This window comes from Mustela nivalis (genome assembly GCF_964662115.1).
Source record: "Mustela nivalis genome assembly, chromosome: 1".
In the NCBI taxonomy this organism is placed as follows: domain Eukaryota; kingdom Metazoa; phylum Chordata; class Mammalia; order Carnivora; family Mustelidae; genus Mustela; species Mustela nivalis.
The window spans coordinates 52,350,716-52,378,195 of record NC_139020.1 but is presented as its reverse complement, the minus strand read 5'-3'; the positions used below and the strand labels follow the sequence as shown (position 1 = coordinate 52,378,195).

The window sequence follows — 27,480 nt, the reverse complement described above, 5'->3', positions numbered from 1 at the left end:
AATGTATTTTTGAATGTAGTTTAATAATATTTTGAAGATTCTGGCATCTATGTTTATCAAGAATAATGACCTGTAATTTTCTTTTCTTATGGTGTCTTTGTCTTGGTGGTTTTGCAATCAGGGTAATGATGGTCTTGCAGAATGTATTTGGAAGCTTCAATTTTTTCTTTTTTTAATAGTTTGAGGAGAACAGGTATTAACTCTTCTTTAAATATTTGGTAGAACTCCTGTGAATCCATCTGGTCCTGGATTTTTGTTGGGAGGTTTTTGATTATCAGTTCAATTTCATTACTAGTAATTGATCTATTCAGATTTTCTATTTAATTCTATTTTAGTTTCAGAAGATCTGGTATTTCTAGAAATTTATCCATTTCTTCTAGTTTGTCCACTGCATGGCAATATAAATTTTTGGCATATAATGTTTTTGTAATAGTTTCTTAAAATCATACTTTGTATTCTGTGACTTCAGTTGCTACTTCTATTTTGTTTCTGATTTTATTGTGTTTTTATTTCTCGATGATCCAGCTAAAGGTTTATCAGTATTGTCTGTTTTTTTCAAAGAATCAGCTCTTGGTTTCATTGATCTTTTACAGTGTTTTTTTAGTCTCTAATTCATTTATTTCTGCTCTGGTCGTTTTTGTTTCCTACTTGTACTAACTTGGATTCTGTTTCTCTTCTTTTTCCAGAAATTTTACGTTTAAGTTTAGGTTGTTTATTGAGATTTCTGTTGTTTCTTGAGATAGGTCTGTATCACTATAAATTTCACTTTAGAACTGCTTCTCTATATCCCAAAGATGTTAGAATGTTATGTTTTCATTTTCATGTTTCCATGTATTATTTTATTTCACTGTTGACTTGTTGACCCATTGGTTGTTTGGTAGCATGTTGTTTAGCTTCCATGTGTTTGTACTTTTTCAAGTTTTTCTCTTCTTGTGATTGATTTCTAGTTTCATAACATGTGGTTTGAAAAGATGTAGGATATGATTTTATTCTTACTAAATTTGAGATTTGTTTTGTGGCCTAACATGTGATCTGTTCTAGAGAATGTTCCATTTGCACTTAAAATGAATATGTCTTATTTTTTTGCATGGAATGTTCTATATATATCTGAAGTCCATCCGGTTTGATGTGTTGTTCAAAGACATTATTTCCTTAAATTTTCTGCTTGGTTAATCTATCCACGTGTAAATGGAGTGTCAGTGTCTCCTTCTCTTACTGTAGCACCATCAGTTGTCCTCCCTTCATGTCTGTCTCTCTTTGTCGTATGTACTCAAGTGTTTCAGTGTTGCTGGTATAGATACTTAAAACCATTAAATCCTCCCGTTGGACTGACCCCTTTATCATTACGTAGTGCCCTTCTTTGTCTTATGTTACAGTCATTGTTTTAAAGTCTGTTTTGTCTGATAAGTTACTATCTTAGCTTTTTTTTTTTTTTTAATCTCTATTCTATGGAATATTTTTTTCCATCCTTTTACTTTTGGGCCATATGTGTCTTTAGATCTGAAGCAGGTTTCCTGTAGCTCCATATAGATAAGTCTTGTTTTTTATCCATTTAGATGTCCCATTTCTTTTGATTGGAGTATTTAGATCATTTACTTTAATTATTGATAGGTATGTGCATTTTGCCATTTTGTTCATTGGTTTTATGTTCTTCTTTCCTTTCTCTCATTACTTGTGATGGATGACTTTCTATAGTATTATGCTTAGCTTTCTTTCCCTTTATTTTTTGTGTGTCTATTACAGGTTTGGGGTTTATAGTAACATCCTAAGTATATACCAGTCTATAGTAAGTTGATGGTCATTTAAGTTTGAACCTATGCGAAAAAAGCATTCTTACTCTCCCCTCCAAATTTTATGTACATGTTTTATTCATAATTTTATTCTAATTCTGACCTTTTATTAAAGGAGTTCCTTTGATATTTCTTGTAATGCTGGTTTAGTGCTGACGAATTTCTTTAACTTTTGTTTGTCTGGGAAATTCTCTTTAATTCTGAATGACAGCCTTTCTGGGTAGAGTATTCTTGGTTGTAGGTCTTTTTCCTTTCAGTACCTTGGATATATCATGCCACTCCTATCTGGCCTGCGAAGTTTCTGCTGAGAGATAAGCCTTGTGGGGGTTTCCCTGGTATATAACTTTTTGCTTCTGTCTTGATGCTTTTAAAATTCTCTTTATCTTTAACCTTTGACATTTTAACTTTTACATGTCATAGTGTGGACCTCCATGGGTTCAACTTGTTCAGAACTCCCTGTGCTTCCTGAATCTGAAGGTTAGGGACGTTTTCAGCTATTTCCTAAAATATGTTTTTCTGTCTCTTCTCCCTGTGGAACCCCTATAATGTAAATATTTGTTTGCTTGATGTTGTTCAAGAGATCCTTTAACCTATCCTCATTTTAAAAATTCTTTTTCCTTTTTGCTGTTCAGCTTAGGTGCTTTCCATTACCCTGTCCTCCAGACCCATTTTTCTACATCGCTAAACTACTATGAATCTCCTCTAGTGTATTTTTCATTTCAATTATTGTATTATTCAGCTCTGGTTGGTTCTTTTTTATATTTTTCATCTCTTTGTTGAAGTTCTAAGTTCTTCCACTCTTCTCTGCAGCCCAATGATCATTTTTATGATGACCTTAAAACTCTAAAGCAATATGGCTGAAAATCGACATTTCATTTAGTTCTTTTCCTCAGGTTTTGTCTTCTTCTGTCACTTGGAGCATGTTCCTCTGTCTTGTCATTTTGGTTGATTTTTGTGCCTATGAATTAGGTAGAACCACAACTTCTCCTAAACTTGAATGAACACTCTTATGTATAGTCCTCCCTTGTATTGACTGTGTACCTGTGGATTTGGCTAGCTGCAGGCTGAAGTGTGCATGGGCTGGGGTGATCCTAGGGCTCTCCAAGCAGAGAATGCCCTGGCAGGACAGCTGAAGTGGTGCAAGCCAGCGTGTCACAGGGTGCTCAGTGCAGACGTGCCCTGAAAAGCTGGCTGGAGCTGAAGCCAACACAGGCTGCAGAGGTCCAGGATACCCCACTCAGCAGGTGCCCTAGCAGGGCATCTGGAACCAAGATGGGCATGGGCTGGGGATTCCTAAGGTGCTCCATATTGGAGGGTGCCCTAGCAAACCATCTGAAGCTGAAGTGGTACGGGAAGTGTTCCTGGGTTCTCTGCACCTGTGTCCCCTCAGTGCAACAGTTGGAGCCACAGCAAGTGCCAACCAGGGTGTGCCATTCTGGGGCTGCCTTAGTGGGACAGTGAGGGCAGGTGTGGGCTAGGGCCCCTGGGCTCAATGAGGTGATAGTCCAGTCAAGGTGCCTGGACCCCCTCCCATCCCATCTGCTCAGTCAAGTTGCAGGGGGAATGGAAATTGTTTAGTCACCAGCCTCTCCAACCTGGAGAGAGTTTTAGCAGCTCTCCCATTGTTTGTCAGGGCTCTAGGTCTAGTCCCTTTATATTCTAGTTGCTTTCTTAAAAGAGGCTTAAGCCACAGCTTTGTCTCTGTGCCCTAGGGCAGATAGATCTGCTCATGGTCCCTCAAAACCATCCCTCCACACAGCTGCTGGCAGCATCAGGGGTGGGGGTTCCCTTCGTGACTATGTCTCCATCTTTCTTGCTCTTCTGTCTGTGATCTCTTTTGTTGGACAGAAGCTGGTCAGTCAGCCCCCAGTTCTTCAGGAGGGAATTGCTTTATAAATAGGTTCAGAATTGGTGTGTGCATGGAGGAGGTGAGTTCAGGGTCTTCCTACATTGTCATTTTGGACCAGAACTGAACACACCTCTTTTTCGAGCAATATTTTTGCCTCATGACTGTAAACATCAGAGGTTTTTCCTATGTAGATTCTTGTCCTCTTTCAAAAAGATTTGTTGATAATGACAGCCATCCATTCTGTAATGTCTGAATCAAAGTAATTCATGAGTTGCTTTGGGAATTATGAACGTGGTAGTTCTTATGTAGTTGATGACATGTAAGCTCCTCTGTGGTTTTACATGTTCTAACATTTAAAGAGATCTCAGAAAAGTATAGAAAATCCTATTAACCTGTTCAAATTTTGGTCCATACTGTCTTGCCTATTTACTTTTAGTCCTTCCAGGATGTCAGATATATCCCTGGGTAACCATTGAAACACTGTAGAATTCCAGATGGATGAAAAAATGTGGAACTCAAGAAGGAATGACATTATCTGACAGCCTCTACATAGGAGAAGGAAGCAAATCCCTTTAAGGAAGTAACATTAAACTATAACTTCGAGGAAAGTACCATGACTGATTTAAAATAATCTATTCACTGCCACCAACTCTAGATTAAAAGAAACATACATTCAAGTTTCTTGAAGAGTTGTGGCCAAAAGGCTGTATTTACACAGCTTCTTTACAGTTTTTTGCTCCATAATATGTAGGTGTCGTAGAGCCCAGAGGAACATCATTCACATATGATTTCAAATGGTAGGAATTCTGATTAGCATTACACTAGAAATTTCAAGAAAGAACTTTCAAGTCACAACCTTGTTGAAATATCCCCAAATAGGCATTTGCCAGAAGCCTGAACTGGCTTTTACTTGAGTGATAAAAATCGTCTTGATTATTACTCTAAGGGCCTCAGCTAGCTGTAACATCAAATATTTCAACCTACTCTCGGAACTCTCTTTACAAACACAGTGGAACCACAGAAAATAAGATACTTTTTTCCATCCAGATACTTGCTGACATGCTGCTTACAGGACTAACAGGCTGCCCACTGGTCTGTTTCATACCAGCAGAGGGGCTGGGCTTGTCCTTCGGATTAAGTCTATTAAAAACTAGAGAAGGGGTGCCATGTGCTTTTAGGATTCTAAAAGTCCTTATTTTGCAGTACGTGTTCTTATTAAGGTCTTTTTAAGATGACCTTTAAGGATTCTGGTATAAGTGCTGTATCTTACAAATTCAATTTCTCTTGTCTTTTATGATGTTCTAAATGAATGATAGTGATTTGTATAGGTTTTCTGTGAAAAAGAATATTTTAAAAAATTCAAAAATATTTTTTCATTGTCTTAAAAATATTTCCTTATCTTACCTAAGAAGAATGTATGCATGTATGTCTAGATATACCAACAATCTTCCAAATACTTTATTCCTCCCCCAAAAATATAATACTCTTAGATTAACAGTTGATATTTAATGATATGAATGTCACAGCAGTTAATCAGAAATAAGTGGATTTTTTTTAAAAAGTGGATTTTACCAGACTCTGTTAAATTCACATATACCTATATTGGGGGCAAACTTTTTTTTGCTAATAATCTCATTTCTTCACATGGTGATATTAGTCACATGGGGTTCGTGTCTACACCAGCTACATGTGAGTTTCTATAAATTTTCTGGTTTACTTTTCTCTTGTTTTAAGATGTAATGTGCTATGGTGTGAATACCATTCTTTAAAAATCCAGAGAATTAAAAAAAAAAAATCCAGAGAATCCAATTTGTAATAGAATAACAGTCATAATGAAGTGCTTGTGCTCATGTGGATGAAGTGCTGCGTTACCTCATGGGAACCTTTTTCATGTTTTGGGTATTTAGAAGGCAGTTCAAGGTAACGCTAAAAAAACACCTAGAATTTTAGCACATGACTTATATTAAATGTGTCTGTAACTGGTAAAATATCTCTATTACCAAATACACTGGCAAAATAAAGGAGGTCCCATCACAAAAGGAATTAATTCCAATGCAGTGTTTTTTACTAGCTTAAAGGAAAAGTAATGGAATATTGAATAAATTTTATATTAAGACCAAGTATTCTATAGAGATCTCTGTAGAGATCGTCTATCAATCCATAGATAGATTCTTCAGATCTCAGTTGAAAACATGGCTTCACTACTTCACTCAAGGGTTGGAATTGTGTATGGTCATTAGTGATAAGATGTTTGAAGATAAATTGTGTTTATAACATCTTGTTTTGTGTCTCCACAAAGGAAAATGCAGTGTTAGAGATTTTAACCACAGTTCAACTACCTGAGATGTCTTACACACAGCTGTAGTTTTCAAACCACACTATCTGGAGTCTTTTTTCTTACAAATTTAATAATAATGTAGTTCCATTATTACCATTTTCTGGATGTATTACAAAATTGTGTAACTTTAGCCTTAACTATCATAATTATCTACCACTATGTATGCAAAGATCTTTTGATTTGTAAGTTAGTAAGAGCTGTATTAAAACATGTCCTTATAGAATCAGTGTATCTGTACCAATAGCAATTGAAGTTTGGTATAAATGTGTTGTAGAATTGATCCAACTTCCAGTAGAATAACAGAGTCATAATGATGTATTTAAATTTTCTTTTAATGCCTTGATCAGTTAAATTTATATTTTAATTCTGATATTGTTATAGTTGAAAAAATCAATAATCTGAGTTTTGATGTCTATCCTCAAATATTATCCACGAAGTAGTAAGTAACTCAAGAAAGACTTGATGTCTGTCTCAAATATCCATGAACTAGTAACTCTAAATAACTTAGAGATGATGTCTCATATTGTTAGGCAGTTTGTTAGGCAGTTACTATGGGCCAAATGTTAAGCTAAGAATTTTCAATATAGACATATAGATTAGATAGAGATAATTTAATATATATAACTATGTAATTGTGTATGTATATATATATTATTTATTGGATATATTGACTAGTTTATATAAATAGACATAATTTTATCCCTCCCAATGAATCTGAAATAATATTAATGTCATTTTATAGAAAAAGAAAGTAAATTACCCAGGGTCTCACAGCTAGTAAGTATCCATGTAATAGGATATGTATGAACTCTGTGCTTTATCAGTAAGCTATGTGTGCATTTTTGTTGTTGTTGTTGTTGTTGTTAGCAAAGCTTGTTGTTATCCTGCCAGTAGCTAAGCCAAAATTAAGTCTAAAAAAATCACACATGCATATAACAATGATTGTTAAACTGAGTTTGGGGATGCCTAATGATAAAGTCTGATAGAAGCAAAGAAATAGTAATGATGACAGAGGAATGGAAGAGAGTATTAGAAGTGGTAGTGGAGGTTTCAAAACCTGGATTCTAGTCATTTTTCTCAGGATCTTAGGTAGCCATCCCCTATGTGCTTTCTATTCTTTTTATATCAGCAGAATCATGCATGCTGTTTTTCCATATTAGATCTTTGAGCAGCTTAGACCTGTAAAGCTAGCAGAAGGGATCTGAAACTATTTTTTTTCTAATTATGAAAGTAGTACATGCACATTAGAAAATGAAATGCAAAAACAAGAAAAGTCACTTCTAACCTGTCATCAGTCAGGAACATTGTTGCCATGTTGGCGTACTTCCTTGTAATTTTTGTCTGTGTACATGTTCACAACAGTGATCATACTAAGTAAGTCAATTCTGATCATACTTAGTAAGTCAATCCTATCTCAGTTCCATTTAACATAGTGTTCTAAGTATCTCACCACATCATTAAATTTTGAAATAAGTGTCATTTTAAATTATTGTATGATAGTCCATCATTTTTATGAGCTGTCACAGACTAATATTTTAGAAGTGTAATAGAAACTCTAACTTTATTCGCAAGAACATTAATGAATCAAATGCATCTGCTTTGGTCTAGAAATACGGAAACTTGGTGTTATAGCTATTGTTAAATAAGGCTTAATATAAAAAAATAGGAAATGGATTTGTCAGTGTGATGACATTTGCTTATTAGACACAGCTTTCAAAATATGGACTTAAAAGACCACCAAAGTTTAGACAATAAAGGGAGTAATAAGGACCTCTTGGAGTGAAATAGTTGGTAGCCCCTGAAGTAGAAGTGCCATCAGCCCTGAGGAATGTGACCGACAGCAGTGTAGCTGGACTTTTCCTTTGCTTTTTTAATCATAATCTGCCTAAGGACCCTTTTAGACCTTTCTTTTTTTCCTAATCACCCCTGCGTTCCTGCAACAATGACAGTTTAATACCACAGATATACTATTTCGGTGCATTCTTTTAGCATCTAAGACCTTTTCTTGTCCCTCAAGGACCAATTTTCACCCTCCTGGGGACACTGCCCTCATTTAGAATGCATGACCTAGAGTAATCATTTAAGGTATTATTCTAACGATGTGTTCATCAGGACAATTCCCATGCCGTCCAGGACTTTTCTCAATGTCACTTTGCTCTTTTATATGCTCAGAAAATGAAAATTGAACCAGGATTTAACCCTAAACCACCGCTTCTCAACTTTTTCAGCCCAGGGAGTTAACTGTGAATCAATATTCTGATTGTCCATTTTTGGTTAAAGCCCAGTATCATTCCAGGTCTGTTTTCTCTTAAAAACTTGTGCAAATTTTATATTTTCCTCCTTGGTAATTCTGTAATCCTTGAGTAAAATTGGTGCTTCAAGAAGTTGTACTATTTATATCATATGGCTCTATGTATTCTTGCACTTATTTTTATATCATTGCCATTGCTCAAAAATACGATGAGCATGGGCAGCAGCACTGGCATAAACACAGGCATCCTTAAGAAGATATTGAAAGGACATTTTATTCGGGTACAAAAATTCCCACAGAGTTGGTAAGATTCATAGTAATTCCAATGTACTCCAAAAGTATAATAACTTTGGGGGAACTATAAGATAGTTTCGTCTTCTGTTTCATTGCTCCTTTCTATTACTTACCCATTCTAAAGGGCAAAAGGACCTGGTGTTTCTTTTAGACATTGTTGGGAGGGGGGGTGGGGAGGAACAAGCTGGAAGGTGCTTTGGGAAGTGATATGTAGAAAGAAGGATTAGTTTTAAGCAATTTGCTCTAATGATGAGCATGAAAATGATCTGTTCTCCAACCCCCCCTCCTTTTTTTAATTAAAAATAGGATCCTTCAAAAGAGAGGAAGAGAATCTTATGCAAGCTCCACACCCAGCATAGAGCCAGATGCGGGGCTCGATCTCACAACCCTGAGATCATGACCTGAGCTGAAATCAAGAGTTGAATGTTGAACCAAATGAGCTACCAAGGCACCCCATCCTCCCTTTTTAAAAATAGTTTCTACTCTTAGTTCAGGTTCTAACAGATATTTCTTTTTAAGATGTTGCTTAAAAGCTTTCTATGGAATTAGCACTCACAAGAAATTCCATGTTTTTTCCTCTTCCACACTTCTGACATTACTGTTTGTCGTAATTGCTGTTCATGGCATTTAAGTATAGCAGTTATCATAGGTGTGAATTCATTGTCCTTTATTTTTAATGTTCAATATATGTGAAGAGACCATTAATTAATTTGCATAGTACCTCAATGAGAAGGGCTGAATAAAATCTCTAAAAATGAGATAGGAAAGTAGATTTAAGAGAGTGAAAATTGTGCAAATAAATGGTTTGACTCAAGGTCACTCAAAATCTTAGTTGCCAAAGTGAAATGCACCTAACCAATCCCATCTCTCTGTGATGTTCCTTGTCTACATCCAGAAAAGTCTCAGTTGCAGCTGTCAACTACCTGGTGTGGGACTACTCTATCCAATTAAAACAACTGAACAAAAAATTAAGATATGGCAAACTGAATAAATATTCATCAGTAAGTAGAAATTTATAGCAAGTGGCCAGAGTTATAGCAGATTCCATTTTATTCCTATTTGTAGGCTCAAATATGTGATACAGTTAAACTCCCAAGCACTTATTTGTAAGATTCGAAGAGAGGTCAGTACTCTTCTGAGGAAATAAATTTTTTGTTTGGTTTGGTTTGGTTTGGTTTTTGGGTTTTGGTTGTTTTGTTTTGTTTTATTTTTTTGCATTTCTTGGGGTTTTTTTTATTGATTTATTTTCAGAAAAACAGTATTCATTATTTTTCACCACACCCAGTGCTCCATGCAATCCGTGCCCTCTAGAATACCCACCACCTGGTACCTCAACCTCCCACCCCCCGCCACTTCAAACCCCTCAGATTGTTTTTCAGAGTCCATAGTCTTTCATGATTCACCTCCCCTTCCAATTTCCCCCAACTCCCTTCTCCTCTCTAACTCCCCTTATCCTCCATGCTATTTGTTATGCTCCACAAATAAGTGAAACCATATGATAATTGACTCTCTCTGCTTGACTTATTTTACTCAGCATAATCTCTTCCAGTCTCGTCCATGTTGCTACAAAAGTTGGGTATACATCCTTTCTGATGGAGGCATAATACTCCGTAGTGTATATGGACCACATCTTCCTTATCCATTCATCCGTTGAAGGGCATCTTGGTTTGGCGACTGTGGCCATTGCTGCTATAAACATTGGGGTACAGATGGCCCTTCTTTTCACATATGTATCTTTGGGGTAAATAGCCAGGAGTGCAATTGCTGGGTCATAAATTTTGAGCTAGGGCAGTGAAGACTAGGATTAAATGAACTGGGATATCTGACTTGGAGTTCAAGAGAAAATACCTATTAGGAAAATAAATCTTTGCTTTAGGTAGGAAGTTGTTTTGTTTTGTTTTTTTTTAAATGAAAAGTCTTCAAAATCTATCATGATTCTTTTTGAAGGTTTTTTGAATCACTTTCCATAGTTAATATTTCAAATATAATTTATATGCAAAAAATAATAATAATAACAGTTCCAGGATCAGAGATACCTTCACTACTCTAGAGTTGATTTAATCATCAGGTCTGTGTATGTGTTTTTCCTTGTTATATTAGGTTTCCTAAATTATGTTTACTAATTTTTTTCAAGAAAAGAATGATCATCTGCAACTTCCATTGCTAGTATTAATTATAGCAGCCTTAAATAACAGATGGGTTTCTTGGGGTTTTTCCTGGTGAAAGGTGCCTTGTTTTAGTGTCATCTACCAGGATCCAAAAATACATATGTTTAGGGTAACAGAAGATAGTAGAGTATGTAGATCCTGAGCTCACCTCCTCCCAAAAACATAGTAGGCCTGCAACTATGTATAGAGCAACTCTGAGAATGACCTGAAGTTTAGCAAAACAACTCTTCCACATTAAGAAGTGTAGAAGGGGCAGAGATGCAATGTGTCTGGGAACCAAATCCCTGACACATCAACCCAAAAGCAGGAGGGATATCATAGGTACAGAGGTCTTCCCTGAGGAGTAAGCAGTTCAAGCCCCACACTGAGTACCCCCGACACCTTAGGGATCTGCGTCAAGAATACTTGTGAGCATAAGGAATAACATGGAAGACTTTGGGGGAAGGAGAAGAGAAGTGAGTTGGGGGAAATCGGAGGGGGAGACAAACCATGAGAGACTGTGGACTCTGAGAAACAGAGTTTGGGGGGGGGGCAGTGAACCTGATAGTGGGTATTATGGAGGGCACGTATTGCATGGAGCACTGGGTGCTGGTGTGGTACATAAACAATGAATCTTGGAACACTGAAAAAAATTAATTTAATTATTAAAAAAAATGAAACCCCAAAATTCTTTGAAAATCAGTGGAGCTTCACTCCAGAAGAGCCAGAGGGCCATGAGGAAATCAAGACTTCACTCTTCTCTTAAAGGGCTTGTACATAAACTTACTCCAAGAGCCAGAACACAGGCAGCAGTTTAAAAAGCACGAGGGCCATTAGTGAAGATTTATTGATTATTTTAGGGTATGTGCAGGAGGGGTAGACATCTGTAGAAACTTTTCTCCTGGAATGGAAACGTTGGCAGACACCATTTTCCTTGCCCTTTTCAGCCTAGCTAGCCCAGTGCTGGTGGCCACCAGTTTGGATCCTCTCTATCTACTTTCCTAGCACTTCTCACCCCACTCTGGCATTCCCTGTAGACCCAGCCTCCCCTGCTCTACAGATGTCCCCCTGAAGTGGTTCGTTCCTACACTGCCTAGAGGGCATCCCCCCCAACACACAGCTCACATGAAATACCTGTGAAGCACCTGGTTCTGATGACCAGGGGAGATTGTACTTCTGGGCAGTCGTCTATAAGAGGCTACTACCTTCAACCCAGGAGATGTAACTGACCCACCTAATACACAGAAATAAACACAAAGACAAAATTAGGATACAGAGGAAGAACAAGGTAAAACCTCAGGGTTGGAGGGGAGAGGTGAGGGAAACTAAATGAAACAGATATGCAATCTACCTGATGAAGAGTTCAGATAAATGGTCTTAAAGATACTCAGTGGAAATGTCAACAAAGAAGATATAAAACAGAACCAATCGGAGCTGAGAAATACAGTAACTGAGTTGAAAAATACACTAGAGGAAGTCAACAGTAGCTTAGAGGATGAAGAAGAATGGATCAGTGATCTCAAAGACCAAGTAGTAGAAATCATCCAAGCTGAATAGCAAAAAAGAAAAATGAGGACAGCTTAAGGGACTTCTTGGACAACATCAAGCATACTCACATTTTTATTATAAGGGTCTCAGAAGGAGAAGAGAAAGGGACAGAAAACTTATCTGAAGACATAAAAGCAGCAACTTCTCTAACCTGGTAAAGAACACCTATTCAGGCCCAGGAAGCACAGAGAGCCCCAAACAAGATGAACCTAAAGAGGTTCACCCACAGACATAATTAAAATGCCAAAAATTAAAGAGAGAAACTTCAAAGCAACAAAAGAAGAGCAACTAGCTATGTACAAGGGAACACCTGTAAAACTTTCAGCTGATTTTTCAGCAGAAACTTTGCAGGCCATAAGGGAATGCATGATATATTCAAAGTGCTGAAAGGTTAGAAAACAAACAATCCCTACTACCAAGAATACTGTACCTGGTAGCATTATCATTCGGAATTGAAGGAGAGATAGTGTTTCCCAAACAAAAGTTAAAGGAGTTCACCACTAGACCAGCTTTACAGGAAATGTTAAAGGGACTTCTTGGGGGGGGGGGGGAGATTTATATAGTAAAACTAGATTACTTATAAAACTACTCCAAAGATCAGAAGACAAAAGTCGTAAAATCAACTGTATCTACAATAATTAGTTAAGGTATACACATAATGAAAATATGTGCAACATGACATCAAATACATAAAAGGTGGGGTACAGAATAAAAATGTGCTTTCAAATGGGTTCAAACTTAAGGGACAAACAAAATAACCTGCTATATAAATAGGGAGTTATACTTGAAACTCATGCTAATCACAAACCAAAACCTATAATACATACTCAAAAAATAAAGAGAAGGAAATCCAAGCCTAACATTAAAAAATGTCATCAAATCACAATGTAAGAGAGCAAAAGAAAGGAACAAAGAACTATGAAAACAACCAGAAGGTAATTAACAAAATAGCAATAAGTACATACTTAATAATTTCTTTAAATATAAGCTAAGTGTTCCAACCAAAAGACATAGGCTGAATGAAGGCATAAAAAGAATCCATCTTTATGCCGCCTACAAGAGGTTTCACACTTTAAAGACACAGGCAAACTGGAAGTAAAGGCATGGAAAAAGAGATACTCCATGAAAATGAAAAAAAAAAAAAAAGACATATAAGAGGGCATTACATAAGGATAAAGGGATCAGTTTAATAAAAGGCTTAACAACTGTAAATATTTAAGCACCTAACATAGAAACATTTAAATAAATAACTATTGACAGAGATAAAGTGAGAAATTGACACTAATGAAATCATAGCAGGAAGTTTTAATACCCCACTTACATCAATGGATGGATTATTCATCCAGAAAATCAATAAGGAAACAGTATCTTTGTACAACATACTGTACCAAATTGAGTAGGATTTATATATAACATTCCATCCCCAAACAGCAAGGTACATGTTTTTTAAGTGCATGTGGAACTTTCTCCAGAATAGATCACATGTTGGGCCATAAAACAACTTTAAATAAATTTAAGAAGATTGAAATTATGTCAGGCATATTTTCTGACCACAGCAATATGAACTTAGAAATAAATTACAGGAACTGGCAGAAACAAATACATGGAGTCTAAACAACATTCTGCTAAACAACCAGTGGGTCAATGAAAAAATCAAAGAGGAATAAAAAAAATACCTTGTGACAAATGAAACACAATTTTTCAAAATCTTTGGGAAGCAGCAAAAACAGTTGTAAGAGGGAAGATTATAGTCATACAGACCTACCCAAACAACAGAAATCTGAAACTCTTTAACATTACACCTAAGCCACTAGAAAGTAGAATAAAGCCCAAAGTTAGAAGAAGGAAAGAAATAACAAAGGTCAGAGTAGAAATAAATGAAATAGAGACTAAAAAACAAAAAACAAACAAAACAAAAACATAAAAAAAGATGAACAAAACTAAGAGCTAGTTCTTAGAGAAAGAAAACTGATAAACCTTTATCCAGACTAATCAAGAGAGGATTCAAATGAAATCAGAAATGAGTGAGGAAAAGTTACAACTGAGAAATACAAAGGATTATAAAAGGCTACTACAAAAAATTGCTTGCCAACAATTTACACAACCTAGAAGAAATGATAAATAGCTAAGTCCCTAGAAATACAACCCTCCAAGACTGAATCAGAAAGAAATAGATATGACAAATTAGTAATAATGAAGTTCAACTAGTGACTTAAAAACTCTTGGGAAACACAAGTTCAGGATGAGAAGGATTCATGAGTGAATTCTACCAAACATTTAAAGAGGCATTAATACCTGTCCTTCTCAAAATATTCCCCAAAATTGAAAAGTAAAGAACATTTCCAAATTCATTCTACAATACTAACATGATTGATAGCAAACTCAGACAAAAGATAATATTTTAAAAAAAAAATTACAGGCCAGTACCCCAGAAGAACAAAGATGCAAAAATCCTCAACAAAACATTAGCAAACAACATTCAAAAATATATTAAAAGGATCATTCACCCCAGTCAAGTGGAATTTACTCCAGGGATACAAGGATGATTCAGTATCTGCAAATCAGTGTGATCCACATTAACAAAATGAAGGATAAAATCATATGATCATCTCAATAGTGTAGAAAAAGTATTTGACAAAATTCAACATCTACTCATGATAAAGTCTCTCAACAAAGTGAGTAGAGAATATACCTTAACATAGTGAAGCTAGGGGCGCCTGGGTGTCTCATTCGTTAAGTGTCTGCCTTCAGCTCAGATATGATGCCAGGGTCCTGGGATCAAGTACCGCATCGGGTTCTCTGTTCAGCTGCCTGCTTCTCTACCCACGGCCCCTGCTTGTGTTCCCTCTCTAGCTGTGTCTCTCTCGGTCAAATAAATCTTTGGGGGAAAAAAATAGTGAAACTATATATGACAGGTTCACAGTTAACATCACACTTAATAGTGAAAAGCTAAAAGCTTTCTCTCTAGGATTAGGAACAAGACAAGTATGCTCACCTCACAACTTTTATTCAACAGAGCACCAAAAATCCTAGTCACAGCAATCAGACAAGAAGCAAAAGGCATTCAAATTCATATGGAAGAAGTAAAACTACCACCATTTGCAGATGACATGATACCATATATAGAAAACTCTAAAGACTACCAAAAAACTATTAGGATAAATAAATTCAGTAAAGTTGCAGGATACAGAATGAATATATAGAAATCTGTTGTATTTCTATATACTACTAATGGACTATCAGAGAAATTAAGAAAACAGTCCCATTTGCAGTCGCATCAAAAAGAATAAAATGCCCCCAAAAAGTCCCCCTAAAACAAACAAACAAAAAGAATAAAATGCCTATGAGTAAACTTGACTAAGGAGGCGAAAGACCTGTACTCTGAAAACTATAAGACATTGGTAAACAAAAACACTAATTTGAAAATCTTTATGCACCTCTTTGCTGATTGCAGCATTATTTACAGTAGCCAAGACATGGAAGAAATGTAAGTGTCCATCAACAGATGAATGGGTAAAGATGTATACACACACACAGAGACACACACTGGAATTTTACTCAGCCAGAAAAAGGGACATCTTGTCATTTGCAACAACGTGTATGGACCTAGAGGGTATTATACTAAGTGAAATAAGTCAGACAAATACCATATGATTTCGCTTGTGTGTACAATCTAAAAAAACATGAAAAAAACCAAACTCATAAATACAGAGAACTGGTGGTTGTGTAGAGTTCAAGCAATGGGCAATATAGCTGGAGGGGATTAAGAGGTACAGACTTGAGTTAGAACAGTACACCGTAGGGAATGGAGTCGGTGATGCTGTAATAACTTTGTATGGTGACAGTAACTACACTGCCTGTGATATTTCATAATGTATATAAATGTCAAGTCACTGCTGTACACCTGAAACAAGTATTATATTGTGTGTCAGGTATATTCGATTAAAAATACATATGCTTATTACATTTAAAAATCTAAATCTCCACACTTCCTTGCCAATTATCCTATCAGATGTGTCTCGGGCTGCCATAGTACCCTTCCCACTCTAGGAGCATATTTAGCTGTTCTTTTCAATGACACTTGACATGTGCCCTCACTATTTTGGACAAAAGCAAAATAACTATTAGAAAAACTCTTTGAGACTTACCTGTAGAAAACAGGGAATTTAGACTTACATTTAAGTGTAGGTACTTTTTCTCACCAAAAAGTAAATCAGAACAGATAAGATTTCAATGTGTGACTTCTGTGGTGATTGACTAAAGGATAACTTGCTAGAATTTCTCACAGTTTTTTGGAAATGATTAGAAGCAAAGTAAAATTTATTGCCCAGTTCTGCATGACATAATGGAAATACTTAATAGAAAAGTAACCTGAAAACAGATTAAGAAATGCAATTTAGTAGACCATAGTAGGTTGAGATGTTTAGTTATAGGTGCAAGAAACAGCACATACAGATTTGAGTGAGAACCAGAAATTAATGTGTGTTCTTATATATGAGCGTAATTTAATAAGCTCCATTTATAGCTATATTTTTTTCCAAACTGGGAAGTATTTTATAAGAAAGGAAAAATTAAAAATAAGACTATCATCCAATTTGATGTGGAAGAAAATATCTTCATACTGGAGGCTTTCATGTGCCTATGTTATACCGCTATATTGCTGGAATTGTGAAGAGGGTGTTTTTAGCAACTTACCTTCTCGTGGAAGAAGACATGAGAAAAACACACTAGACAATTATTGTATTTAGATTTGATTATTATTGAAAGTATCAGCTTACAATTTCTCATGAAGATATTGGGGAAGTTGGCAAAGCAGCAGAGACCAGGAGGGCAAGGATGCAGACAAGAGTCACAAAGCATTTGGGTTGTAGCCTCACTTCCTCACCTACTTAACTTATGTCCTTAGAATTAGTGTTTGGCATTTTTCAGTGGTCTGAGAAAGTTATTAAAGAAGTGTCAAAGTCTAAATAGTCTTAAATGCATAAATGTGTTGCATGGCATAAATTTGGTAATTTTTATTTGAATCTTTTTTTTGTAATTTAGGCTTTTGAAATACAGTACCAAATATAGATATTATGGATATTCATCATAAAAGTACCTTCTCAAGTTACCAGCCCATGCCCTGGTGATCTCTGAGGGATGGTGGTCTCTAGTTCTTCCTCTTAATAAGGTTGCTTTCCATTCATGGGTGCCAGTGTCACTTGATTGAACTTTAAGAAACTTGTCAGAGAGGGCGCCTGGGTGGCTCAGTGAGTTAAAGCCACTGCCTTCCGCTCGGGTCATGATCCCAGGGTCCTGGGGATCGAGCCCCGCATTGGGCTATCTGCTCAGCAGGGAGCCTGCTTCCCCCCCCCCCCTGCCTGCCTCTCTGCCTACTTGTGATCTCTGTCAAATAAATAAATAAAATCTTAAAAAAAAAAAAAGAAAGAAAGAAACTTGTCAGAGGACTAATCCAGAGCCCAAATCTCCATTGCTTATGTTTCTGCTGGTTTTGCCTTTTCTCTAGCAAAACTTCCTACACTGGAATCTGGGTAAAGTATTTGAGCAAAGCAGGGAGTTTACTTCTGTTCAGCCTGTTAACTAACAGTAGACTCAAAGCATCTACTGTTTTCCTCCCCACCTCAGACTCAGTTGACAGGATGATTAGCTTGACAAAACAGACCGGCAGAGACACTACAAAGCCTGCTGCTCGAGTAGTTGTGCTTCCAGGAACATCGACAACCCTGTAACACTTTCCTCTGGCAGAAACTTCCCAAGAAAGAGCCTCCACCATCGTAGGAAAGAATAAGCTGGTGTCCCTATAATGAAAGCGTTTGTTTTTTTTTTTCAATTGTTTTCCTTTCCATACCTGTTAGTCCCTATGGCTTAAAGAATAATATGTGGAATTGGGAATAAATTTGTATTAATTTTTCAAACTTCCAACACATTCTTAGTCAGTTTCTTTAATGTTCAAAATGGGGACAATACAGCCTGCCCTGAAATAATAAATAAAAATGGGGGGAAAGTTTATTTCTGGGGATAATGAAAAATAGGGTTTTCATCTAAAATGAGATCAAGATGATATGGTGTCTGTATATTTATTCCATTATTGACATGATATCCCTTTCAAAATCTACCCAGATGGTTCACAGGCACCAGCCAGACCTCCTAAACCACGACCCCGCAGGACTGCACCGGAAATCCACCACAGAAAACCCCACGGTCCCGACACATCATTGGAAAATGTTGACGCAAAAATTGCGAAACTCATGGGAGAGGGTTATGCCTTTGAAGAAGTGAAGAGAGCCTTAGAGATAGCCCAGAATAATGTCGAAGTGGCCCGGAGCATCCTCCGAGAATTTGCCTACCCGCCTCCAGTCTCCCCACGTCTAAATCTATAGCAGCCAGGACCTGTCCACACCAAAATGGCAAGCAGTCGATATCCCAGGATCGTGGAAAAGAGACAAGCGAGAGAAGGTGTCTCCTTGGCGTGGCATCTTGAGAAGAGGCTTGGAAAGGCTGCTTCTCAGAAGACAGCTGCTCGCTCAGGATGTCAACAGCTGTGCTTCCTTATTTCTGCTAGCCATACTTTTTAAATCAGGGTTGAACTGACAAAAATAATTTAAAGACGTTTACTTCCCTTGAACTTTGAATCTGTGAAGTGCTTTTCCTTGTTTACAAGTTGGCAAAGTTGCAGTTTGTTTTTGTTTTTAGTTTTGTTTTAGGGTTTTTGGTTTTGTTTTTTTGTTTTGTTTTTTTTGTTGTTGTTGTTTTTTATCCCTGTACTGTGTTCTTGACAGACCCTTGGTAGACTGCTGTAACATTTCCCACCAACTCCCTTGCTGTCCACGCCAGCAGCTGAGTCACACGTTCATTTGGATCTCATCCCTCCCACCCCACCCCCCATGACCAGCTGGGTCCAGTTCCATTTCTCCCATTTACAAGATGCTTCAAAGGTTCTGATTTTCAACGTATTGAACTAATGCAAGAAAAGAAAAAAAAAAAAAGTGTGTGGCCTTCACTACTGAGTCTTTTCTTTGGAAACCTTTGCTGTTGTGAGATGGGAAAGTTATGAATGTATAAAGCATTTTTTCATCCATGAACTCACTGATTTTTGATAAGGGGTTTTTCATGTGATACAGAGGAACATCCCTTTTTAATGTAAGTTTTGTGATCTTTAGCCCCCATCCCCTATTCTCATCTTTGTCATCCCAGGGGTGTCACTACTCTGTAAAAAACAAAATATTAGGAAGCAGCTACTGCAGATGTGGGAGAAATTCACTTGCATAAGACAATGCCGTGTTGAAGTTATATAATGAGGTCCCCTGACGGTTACGCCTGCATTACTTTGAGGCATGCTTAATAAGAGGGCCGTCTCCCTGAAATGTGTTAATAATTTTCAGATAAAATTATGATCATACCTTTCCCAAAGTGGAATAGAGTTCATTTCCTATATGAGTGATTACACGCTGGTACCTAACAAGTGTAGGAACCAGTACATATTGCAGTGGAAAAGTTAAATCTTTGATGCACTGTTAAATGCCAATGCTACTGCGGCAATGTCCACCCCCACCCCCCACCCCCGCCCCGCGGCCTTTTTGGCAAAGTCTCTGCAGTCAAATCAGAGTTCACATTTAATTTGTAGATTCTTATTGTTCCATCTAGTCAGGGAAAAGAAACTTAGATAGTTTCGCTTTTTTTCTTTTTTTGCCCCCAAAATGGAAGTTCGTCCTTCAGAAACCATGTTATTACTTTTAATAGATCTACAAATATTTATTGAGCATCTATGATGTGCTTGATGCACTGTGTTTTCAAAGCACAAACTGTCCCAAGCTGATTGCAATATAGTGTTTTGTTATTCTTTATCTGTGCTTTTGATGGCAAAAGTCCCTCTCTGAAAAAGCCTAATGAGAAGTTAGTGGAGAAGTGGGACAAAACCCAGGTCTGTGTGAAATGCTTGAGCGCACAGAAGCTTTTCTAAATAGGGACTCGTGGCAGGGTTGTGCACCTTTCCGCCGCTCCTCTTTCAGCCTCACCCCAGGTGTGATGTACAGGGATGCACCTGACACTGAGCCTGTCTTCGGGATTCAGAAGGACAGGACCAAACATCCAGCAGGACGCCAAGGAAATCAGTCTTCAGCCTGGAGTGGTCACCAAGTTGACCAGGGAGGGGAACTACGGCCTTATTTTGCAGAGTGATGTGTGATATGTGCCCTTGATGGTTTGGCTGTCACGATAGGAGGTAGAGAGGAGTCACGGGCTTGGGTGTTTTAATTTCTCAAGTGATTTTACACTGGTCGGTGTCTTCAGAGAGCAATTTTCACTTTTCCTTAGATGTTGCACCTGTGAGCAGATATATGCGTGCATTTTTAAATGGCATCAGCTAATTCTTCATTGATTTAGGAACTCTGCATACATCATCGTGATTATCCTTTTTAATCAGTCTCTGATGTCATGTTGGAATAGCACTATATGTTTTGTGTTTTTTATGACTTGCTGATCATAGGTACAACTAAAAGCCAAAAGTTGCCACTTCATTGTGAAAATATTGTTATAACTTTAATAGATTAGAGTGATATAAAATACAAATGTGAGGAAAAACATAGTACATCCTCAAACAATTTTCAAATACGATGTGAAAATTTCCAATGAGAATTAGAAAAAGATGATAGAAATTTAGACCTTTTTTTAAAAAAAAAAAAATCTGTTTTGCAAACATTAGCCTCCACTAAAATCTCTGCATCTTGTACTCAATAGCAACCATTAGTTCTATCATTAAAAGATTGAATCAGAAACTTCTATGAAATAGAATGGAAAGAGGGAAACTTTTTATCAAACACGGTCATGAAAATCCCCTTGCTACCTATTACCAATGATAACCTCAAAATTTTTTTGTGTGGAAATAATTTAAAATACTTTAAATTATAAAAATGACTACCCATTAGTGGTTGGAAATGATCAACGCTTGGTTTCACTGTTATCCAGAAAGTCAGACATTCCTCCCATTTCTCAAGACTTGGCACTATATTAAGCCAGTGCACAATATAATCCATATAATTAAAACAAAATCATGGCAAACACTAACCTGCTCTCCCTCATCCCCCAACATGTTCTGGGGATAGAAGTACTTACCCTCAATGACGGTCCAGTAAATTAGTCTCCAAATGTCCTTTTTTTCCCCTTGATGTCTACAATATCCTGGCCAAATTTTCTAGAATTGAATCAGACCAGTCTTTCCGATTAACTTGAGCTTCCTTCCACAAAATGACCTTTAGCTCTTCCCTGTCCCCTCTTCCGTCGCCCACATTGCAAATAGTCCTACTAAAGCCCTAATTGCAACTTCAAAGGGCCCATTTGGTAACTCAATATCTCACACACAAGAACACTTGCAAAGATTTCTTCATAATGTGAACTTTTTTCTTTTTCAGTTCCAGAAGCATTTCCTACAGTTTGGACATTACTTTTCCTCTTGAATTTTCAACTTGAAGCTTTAATTTGCACTGAATTATCAAAACCTGGTTAAAATTTTAATTTTTTTTCTCTTAAGCTGACAGATTTGGAAGCAAATTACAGTGTGTTTTCAACAACACAGGTACTGTCTGTTGACCTGGAATTGTAGTGCTTCTAAGAAAAGTTTCCAAAAAAAGACAGCAATAGAGTGAAGGGTTTTCTTCCCAATTACTACTTTTTTTACATGCCTTTTTTAAACTTGTCTAATGTGGCAAAATAGTTATGTGTTCAATTAATTTATATCCATCTTTTTTCAATTCTGGTTATTATGTAAACTCAAGTACTTTATCTGTTCTTTAAAGGTATTTTATAAAATGAGTCTTAACAAAATGCAGAGTTGGTACTTCATTTTTCAAATGAACACAAACATTTCTTTCACAGCATTTCTATGTTTTCTTTTTGGTGCTAAGGAAAGGACATTGGATTCAAGAGCTGAGTGGACAGGACAGTACCAAATACCCAGCCCAGGTGGTTATTAAATACCAAAACCATATTGTTTTAAGATATTTACATAAATAAGCTCCTTCCACGTCTTTGAACTGCAGAAGTTCTATTAAAGTTCCAAGTAAGAACCATATCTGGGAAAGACTGAATGTCTTCAAGATGACAATTAAGGATTCCTAATCAATTGTAACATCTGTTCTCTAAATTCTTGGTTTTTCTAATCATTTATAAGGAAGAATATGTAAAATGGGCCAGTATAAAATGGGGAGGGAACAATGGAGACTAAAAAAAAATGTTAATGATTACTATCATATAAAGAACCAAAGAATGTGAAAGTAATTGATACGTGCAATATCCCACACATAGTAGTAATAGTTCTATCCTTGAAGTACATACAATTAAAATGGGGGGGATTATACATAAGCAAATAATTCCAATACAATAAATGCCATATATAAATTGTCACTGGAATTATGTATTTACAGTACGTGCTAAAGAACTTTTATTGGGCCCTTACTTTTTGCACGGAACTTAGTAATAAAACATTTAACCCTCTCAACATCCATTAGGCCTCTTCTAGGACATAGAAGTAAAGGAGGGTATGATACATTCCTTCTGGAAATTTCGATGAATGAGAAGGCTGAATAGCATTTTGGCAGCCTAAAGGAGGATCACAATTTTTGTTTTTAAGAACTCCAGAGGTAAAACATTTCAACTAAGAGCAGCACACATCATAAAACAATTATTTTAGGCAAAGAGGAGAAGTAGTGGGGTGAGAAACATAGAAAGGGCTAGGGAGAGGATGTTGGTGCCGGTTGCTAAAGGACCACAAAAGACATCTAAGATTTCTAGAAACCATAGGACTAGCAATCAGTTGCTGGAAGTCAGAGTTGACAGTAACCATGAAAATACCCAGAGAAATGAGGGCGTCCCTCCCAGGAACTGGCACATCAAATGGCAAGCGATAGGCTGAGGAAAATTTTGTTTCCATGCCTTTTCTTCATGTCCCTCTTTTGTCTGATTTGTGCATGAAACGTGAACAGTATTCTTCTTTTTTTAATTAATTTTTTATTTTTTTATAAACATATATTTTTATCCCCAGGGGTACAGGTGTGTGAATCACCAGGTTTACATACTTCACAGCACTCACCAAAGCACACACCCTCCCCAATGTCCACAATCCCACCCCCTTCTCCCAAATCCTCTCCCCCCACCAACCCTCAGTTTGTTTTGTGAGATTAAGAGTCACTTATGGTTTGTCTCCCTCCCAATCCCATCTTGTTTCATTTATTCTTCTCCTACCCACTTAAGCCTCCATGTTGCACCACCACTTCCTCATATCAGGGAGATCATATGATAGTTGTCTTTCTCTGCCTGACTTATTTCGCTAAGCATGATATGCTCTAGTTCCATCCATGTTGTCACAAATGGCAAGATTTCATTTCTTTTGATGGCTGCATAGTATTCCATTGTGTATATATACCACATCTTCTTGATCCATTCATCTGTTGAAAAAAGAAAGCCAACGTTGGTGGCATCACAATTCCGGACTTCAAGCTCTATTACAAAGCTGTCATCATCAAGACAGCATGGTACTGGCACAAAAACAGACACATAGATCATTGGAACAGAATAGAGAGCCCAGAAATAGACCCTCAACTCTATGGTCAACTAATCTTCGACAAAGCAGGAAAGAATGTCCAATGGAAAAAAGACAGCCTCTTCAATAAATGGTGCTGGGAAAATTGGACAGCCACATGCAGAAAAATGAAATTGGACCATTTCCTTACACCACACACAAAAATAGACTCAAATGGATGAAGGACCTCAATGTGCGAAATGAATCCATCAAAATCCTTGAGGAGAACACAGGCAGCAACCTCTTCGACCTCAGCCGCAGCAACATCTTTCTTGAACAGTATTCTTAATTACCTACTTTTGCTTCTTTCCCATCCCTGCTGCCTCTATGCTCTTTTAGGTCTGAATTATGACTCCCTTAGAATTTGATCTCCTAGCTCCCGCGCAAGACAGAAAGAAGGTTCTGAACATCAAATCCGATGTTGCTCCTCAGTGTAAAACTCTTTACAGCTTTCCATGGTGGGGCTTCCCTGTCTGCATCCTCTGGATCCTTGCGTCCCTCCCTCGGCCCTCTTCACCTCTGCTGAGCTCCCAATTGCCCAGACATTCTTCATGTCTTTGTCCATGCTAGTTTGGAATATGCCTTTCCCTTTTCTCAGTCCGGACCAACTCTTATTTTTCAAAATCCAGCTCAAGCGTTGCCTCTGGAGTAGGCACAGGCTGAGTTGAGCAGGTCATCTTTTTATGCCGCACCGGATAGTCCCATCATACCTAAGTGGTTCTGCAATCACTTCATTCCATGGGTTGTCCCAACTAGACTGAACTTCCTTAGTAGAGGAGGCGTATCTAATTTCTGTGTCCCAAGTTCCTATGACAGAAGCCAGTACATCATAGTGCAAAATAAAACGTTTGAAATCAATAAAAATGTACCCTTAAATAGCCAATTCTAGAAATAGTCCTGAGTTCTGGTTTCAGCTCTGTCACTCTCTGCATGAACCAGTATCTCTGTTCTTTGCTCCTGCTTTCTTCACCCATGGACCAGAAGCTATATAAGCCTACTCACTAAAGTGACTACAGTATAGACTTCAGGTTTGGGTCACTGTTGGGATGGGGAACCCATTAGTTAATAAGAAAAAAAATCAGATTCACGAAGTAAAAACTGGGAGATTTTAAAATTTATTTTGGTAAATCTCAAATGTGTCTTTTAGTAACTTGAGAAGCTAAGAGAATACTTGATTCTTCATAAAGAGATCATGATAAATGTCTATTTAAGGGATCACTGCTCACAAATTCATATGGCAACGTAACAGTGGTTAAGAGTACAGGCTGTGGAACCGGGATGCCTACAATCAATCTCTACCTCTGCCTCTTCTGAGTTATGTGACCTTAAGCAGATCTCCTAACCTCCCTGTCCATTAGTTGCCCCCTATGTAAAAGGAGAATGGCAACCATACCTACAGTAAAGGATTGATAGGGAGACTCAATGAGTGAATCCGGATAAAGGACTCAGAACATGCCTGGCCCCACTGAATGCTCCATAAATGGCAGCTCTCCTTACCATATACCCTCCTACCTAGGAACTTAAGCCCCATTTCATCTCCTAGAATCCCTGGAGTAGACTGCAAAGAGAAGCATCACTTTGTCCCATCACTTCACAAAGCAAAGTGTAGACAACAGTGGAACAAGACCAGTGTGGCTAAACTGAGGAGATTTGAAACCTTAAGGGTAGTGATCTATACATGCTGCTGAAAAGCTGCAGAGATGAGTTTTTAACAGAGAACCTTGACTGCCATCACACATTCTTTCCTGAGCTTGTGACTCAAAGCCCTGTACAGTAAGGGTAGAGATTAGAGATGGTGAGATGGTGGGACCGCCAGCACCAGTCTGGGTTCCTTGAGATCCGCGTTCTTCCCTATTGACTACAACCTAAACCAAACCTCTTTATTTATAGACAAAAAGGTTTTTGGGGGTTTTATTTTATTCTTTGTTTAAAATCTGCACAAAAAATAATTTTATCTTTAGGATATAGAGAAAAGTGGCAAAACTAGTGAGTTTCCTTAGTGCCATCATATCAAATGTAGCCGGATGTTGAAAGGACTTTTCTTTTCTCCTAGAAAGAAATTATTGCTCCAAAGCTGAAAACAACATATGAAATGCATCCATACTCTAAAAACTCACCGGACAACTCTGTAGGACCCCTTAAGAGGGTGGTAGCAGAATTTTCTTCTGCAGGCTCCCAAGTGTATAAACAGAAGGTGGCAGATTCAGGGGTTGGCCTGGGAGAAGTTAGTAATGGATAAGAATGTTAAAAACTGAATCCATCTCTCCCAATCCAAGTGATTATATCTCCAAAAATCGATTGCAGAGATTAGAAAACTGTCATTTCCTATTAGATGTCTGGGCAGTGGGCTTCCCCATCTGCCATCTGTGAGAATTTGAGCAGAATAAGGACAAAATGATCTGCAGTGAATCACTGACAAGCAGCCCCACCCCTCGTGTGCGGGGGGCGAGGTGGGGGCAAGAATGAAAGGATGCCCCATTCTCACGGAGCAAGCAGACCCTTTTCAAAGCAGCTGAGCTTGAGCCATCTTGATGGGACCCCCGAAGGCCACCGACAAGCCACAGTAACCCAAGCAGGAAAAGACTGTGGTGTATGCCCCCAACCCAGGCATGAGGGAATTCAGCCAATGGATATCTTGTGAGTCAGACAATAACCTAGTGAGTGACTTCCCAAAGAACATATGAGCACAATGAACAATTTACCAAACACAGACACACACACACACACACACACACAAACACAGGAAAGAAAAAAATTAAAGAAAAACTACAATTGCACTTGTGAAGAAAAAGAATGTGCTCCATTAAGTCTCCTTCTCCTGTCCCAACCCTGAAGCAGTAGAAACCTAGAGGAAACGTAGAAAAGAATAGGTCTTGCTCCTTCTATTCTGGCCCCTGAGACTGAAGCCTGACACGGGACCAGCTGGACTGAATTAGAATCTTGATGACCAAATAAGAAAGAGAACTAACAGTCAAACATAGTGATATTAGGGGGAGAAAAATTATAACCATGTTGGCAGCCCATCAGGTTCAACGTGTTCAGTAAATTGGTTACTCAAAAGAAAACAGAAATCATTTTATTTACTTTAGTGATTTCCTTAGCTTAAAAAAAAAAAAATTGTTCAAAATCTTATAACCACCACCACCACAGGGTGCTTCTCTGGGAAGAAGCTGTGGGCTGTGCAAATCCATTTGCTTCTCTGGAGAAACTTCCTGCCTGTCAACCTCAGTTCTGTCCAGCCCTGGAGCTACAAACTCAGGTTATCTCCCCCCCAGTCTCTGCAGTGGAGACTCTGCTCTGTCACCCAACAGGGCAGGGTCCAGCCTCGTCCCCAAGTCTCCCTTCACTGCAGACACTCATTTTCTCCCAGTAGACTATTCAAACCTCATTTGTTAGCTGGTTTATGGAGTAAATATGTGGGGCATGAAATAAAACATCTGGCATCCACTTACCTAGAATATCACCGACTGTGATATACTCTCAAAAGGAACTCTACAATTCCCTGAAGAAATGTGCCTGTGTAAGATACAAAATACCTTTGCAGAAAGTTAAACAACACAAGTACCTAGGCTCTAGGCTTTTCAGACTTGAATCAAAAACAGCAACGGCAAGACAGTTATTGTATAAATGCTTAATCAAGAACAATGTACAATGCTATTTATCGGGAATTTCTGACAGATAAGGGGGTGGC

At 37.7% G+C, this 27,480-nt stretch overlaps 1 protein-coding gene across 5 annotated transcripts in view; it reads left to right on the top strand.

Annotated features, from left to right (window-relative positions):
• Positions 1 to 22,036, top strand: part of CBLB (Cbl proto-oncogene B) — a 222,142-nt gene extending 200,106 nt beyond the window's left edge. For 3 of the 5 annotated variants that reach the window (XM_082696877.1, XM_082696878.1, XM_082696876.1), the window contains one exon: positions 18,338 to 22,036. In XM_082696877.1, the coding sequence (XP_082553003.1) occupies positions 18,338 to 18,597 (260 nt within the window). In that variant the 3' untranslated portion in view covers positions 18,598 to 22,036. The remainder of the gene's footprint in view (positions 1 to 18,337) is intronic. The other 2 variants (XR_014302290.1, XR_014302291.1) reach the window with 1 other exon arrangement.
• Positions 22,037 to 27,480: the final 5,444 nt, after the last annotated feature.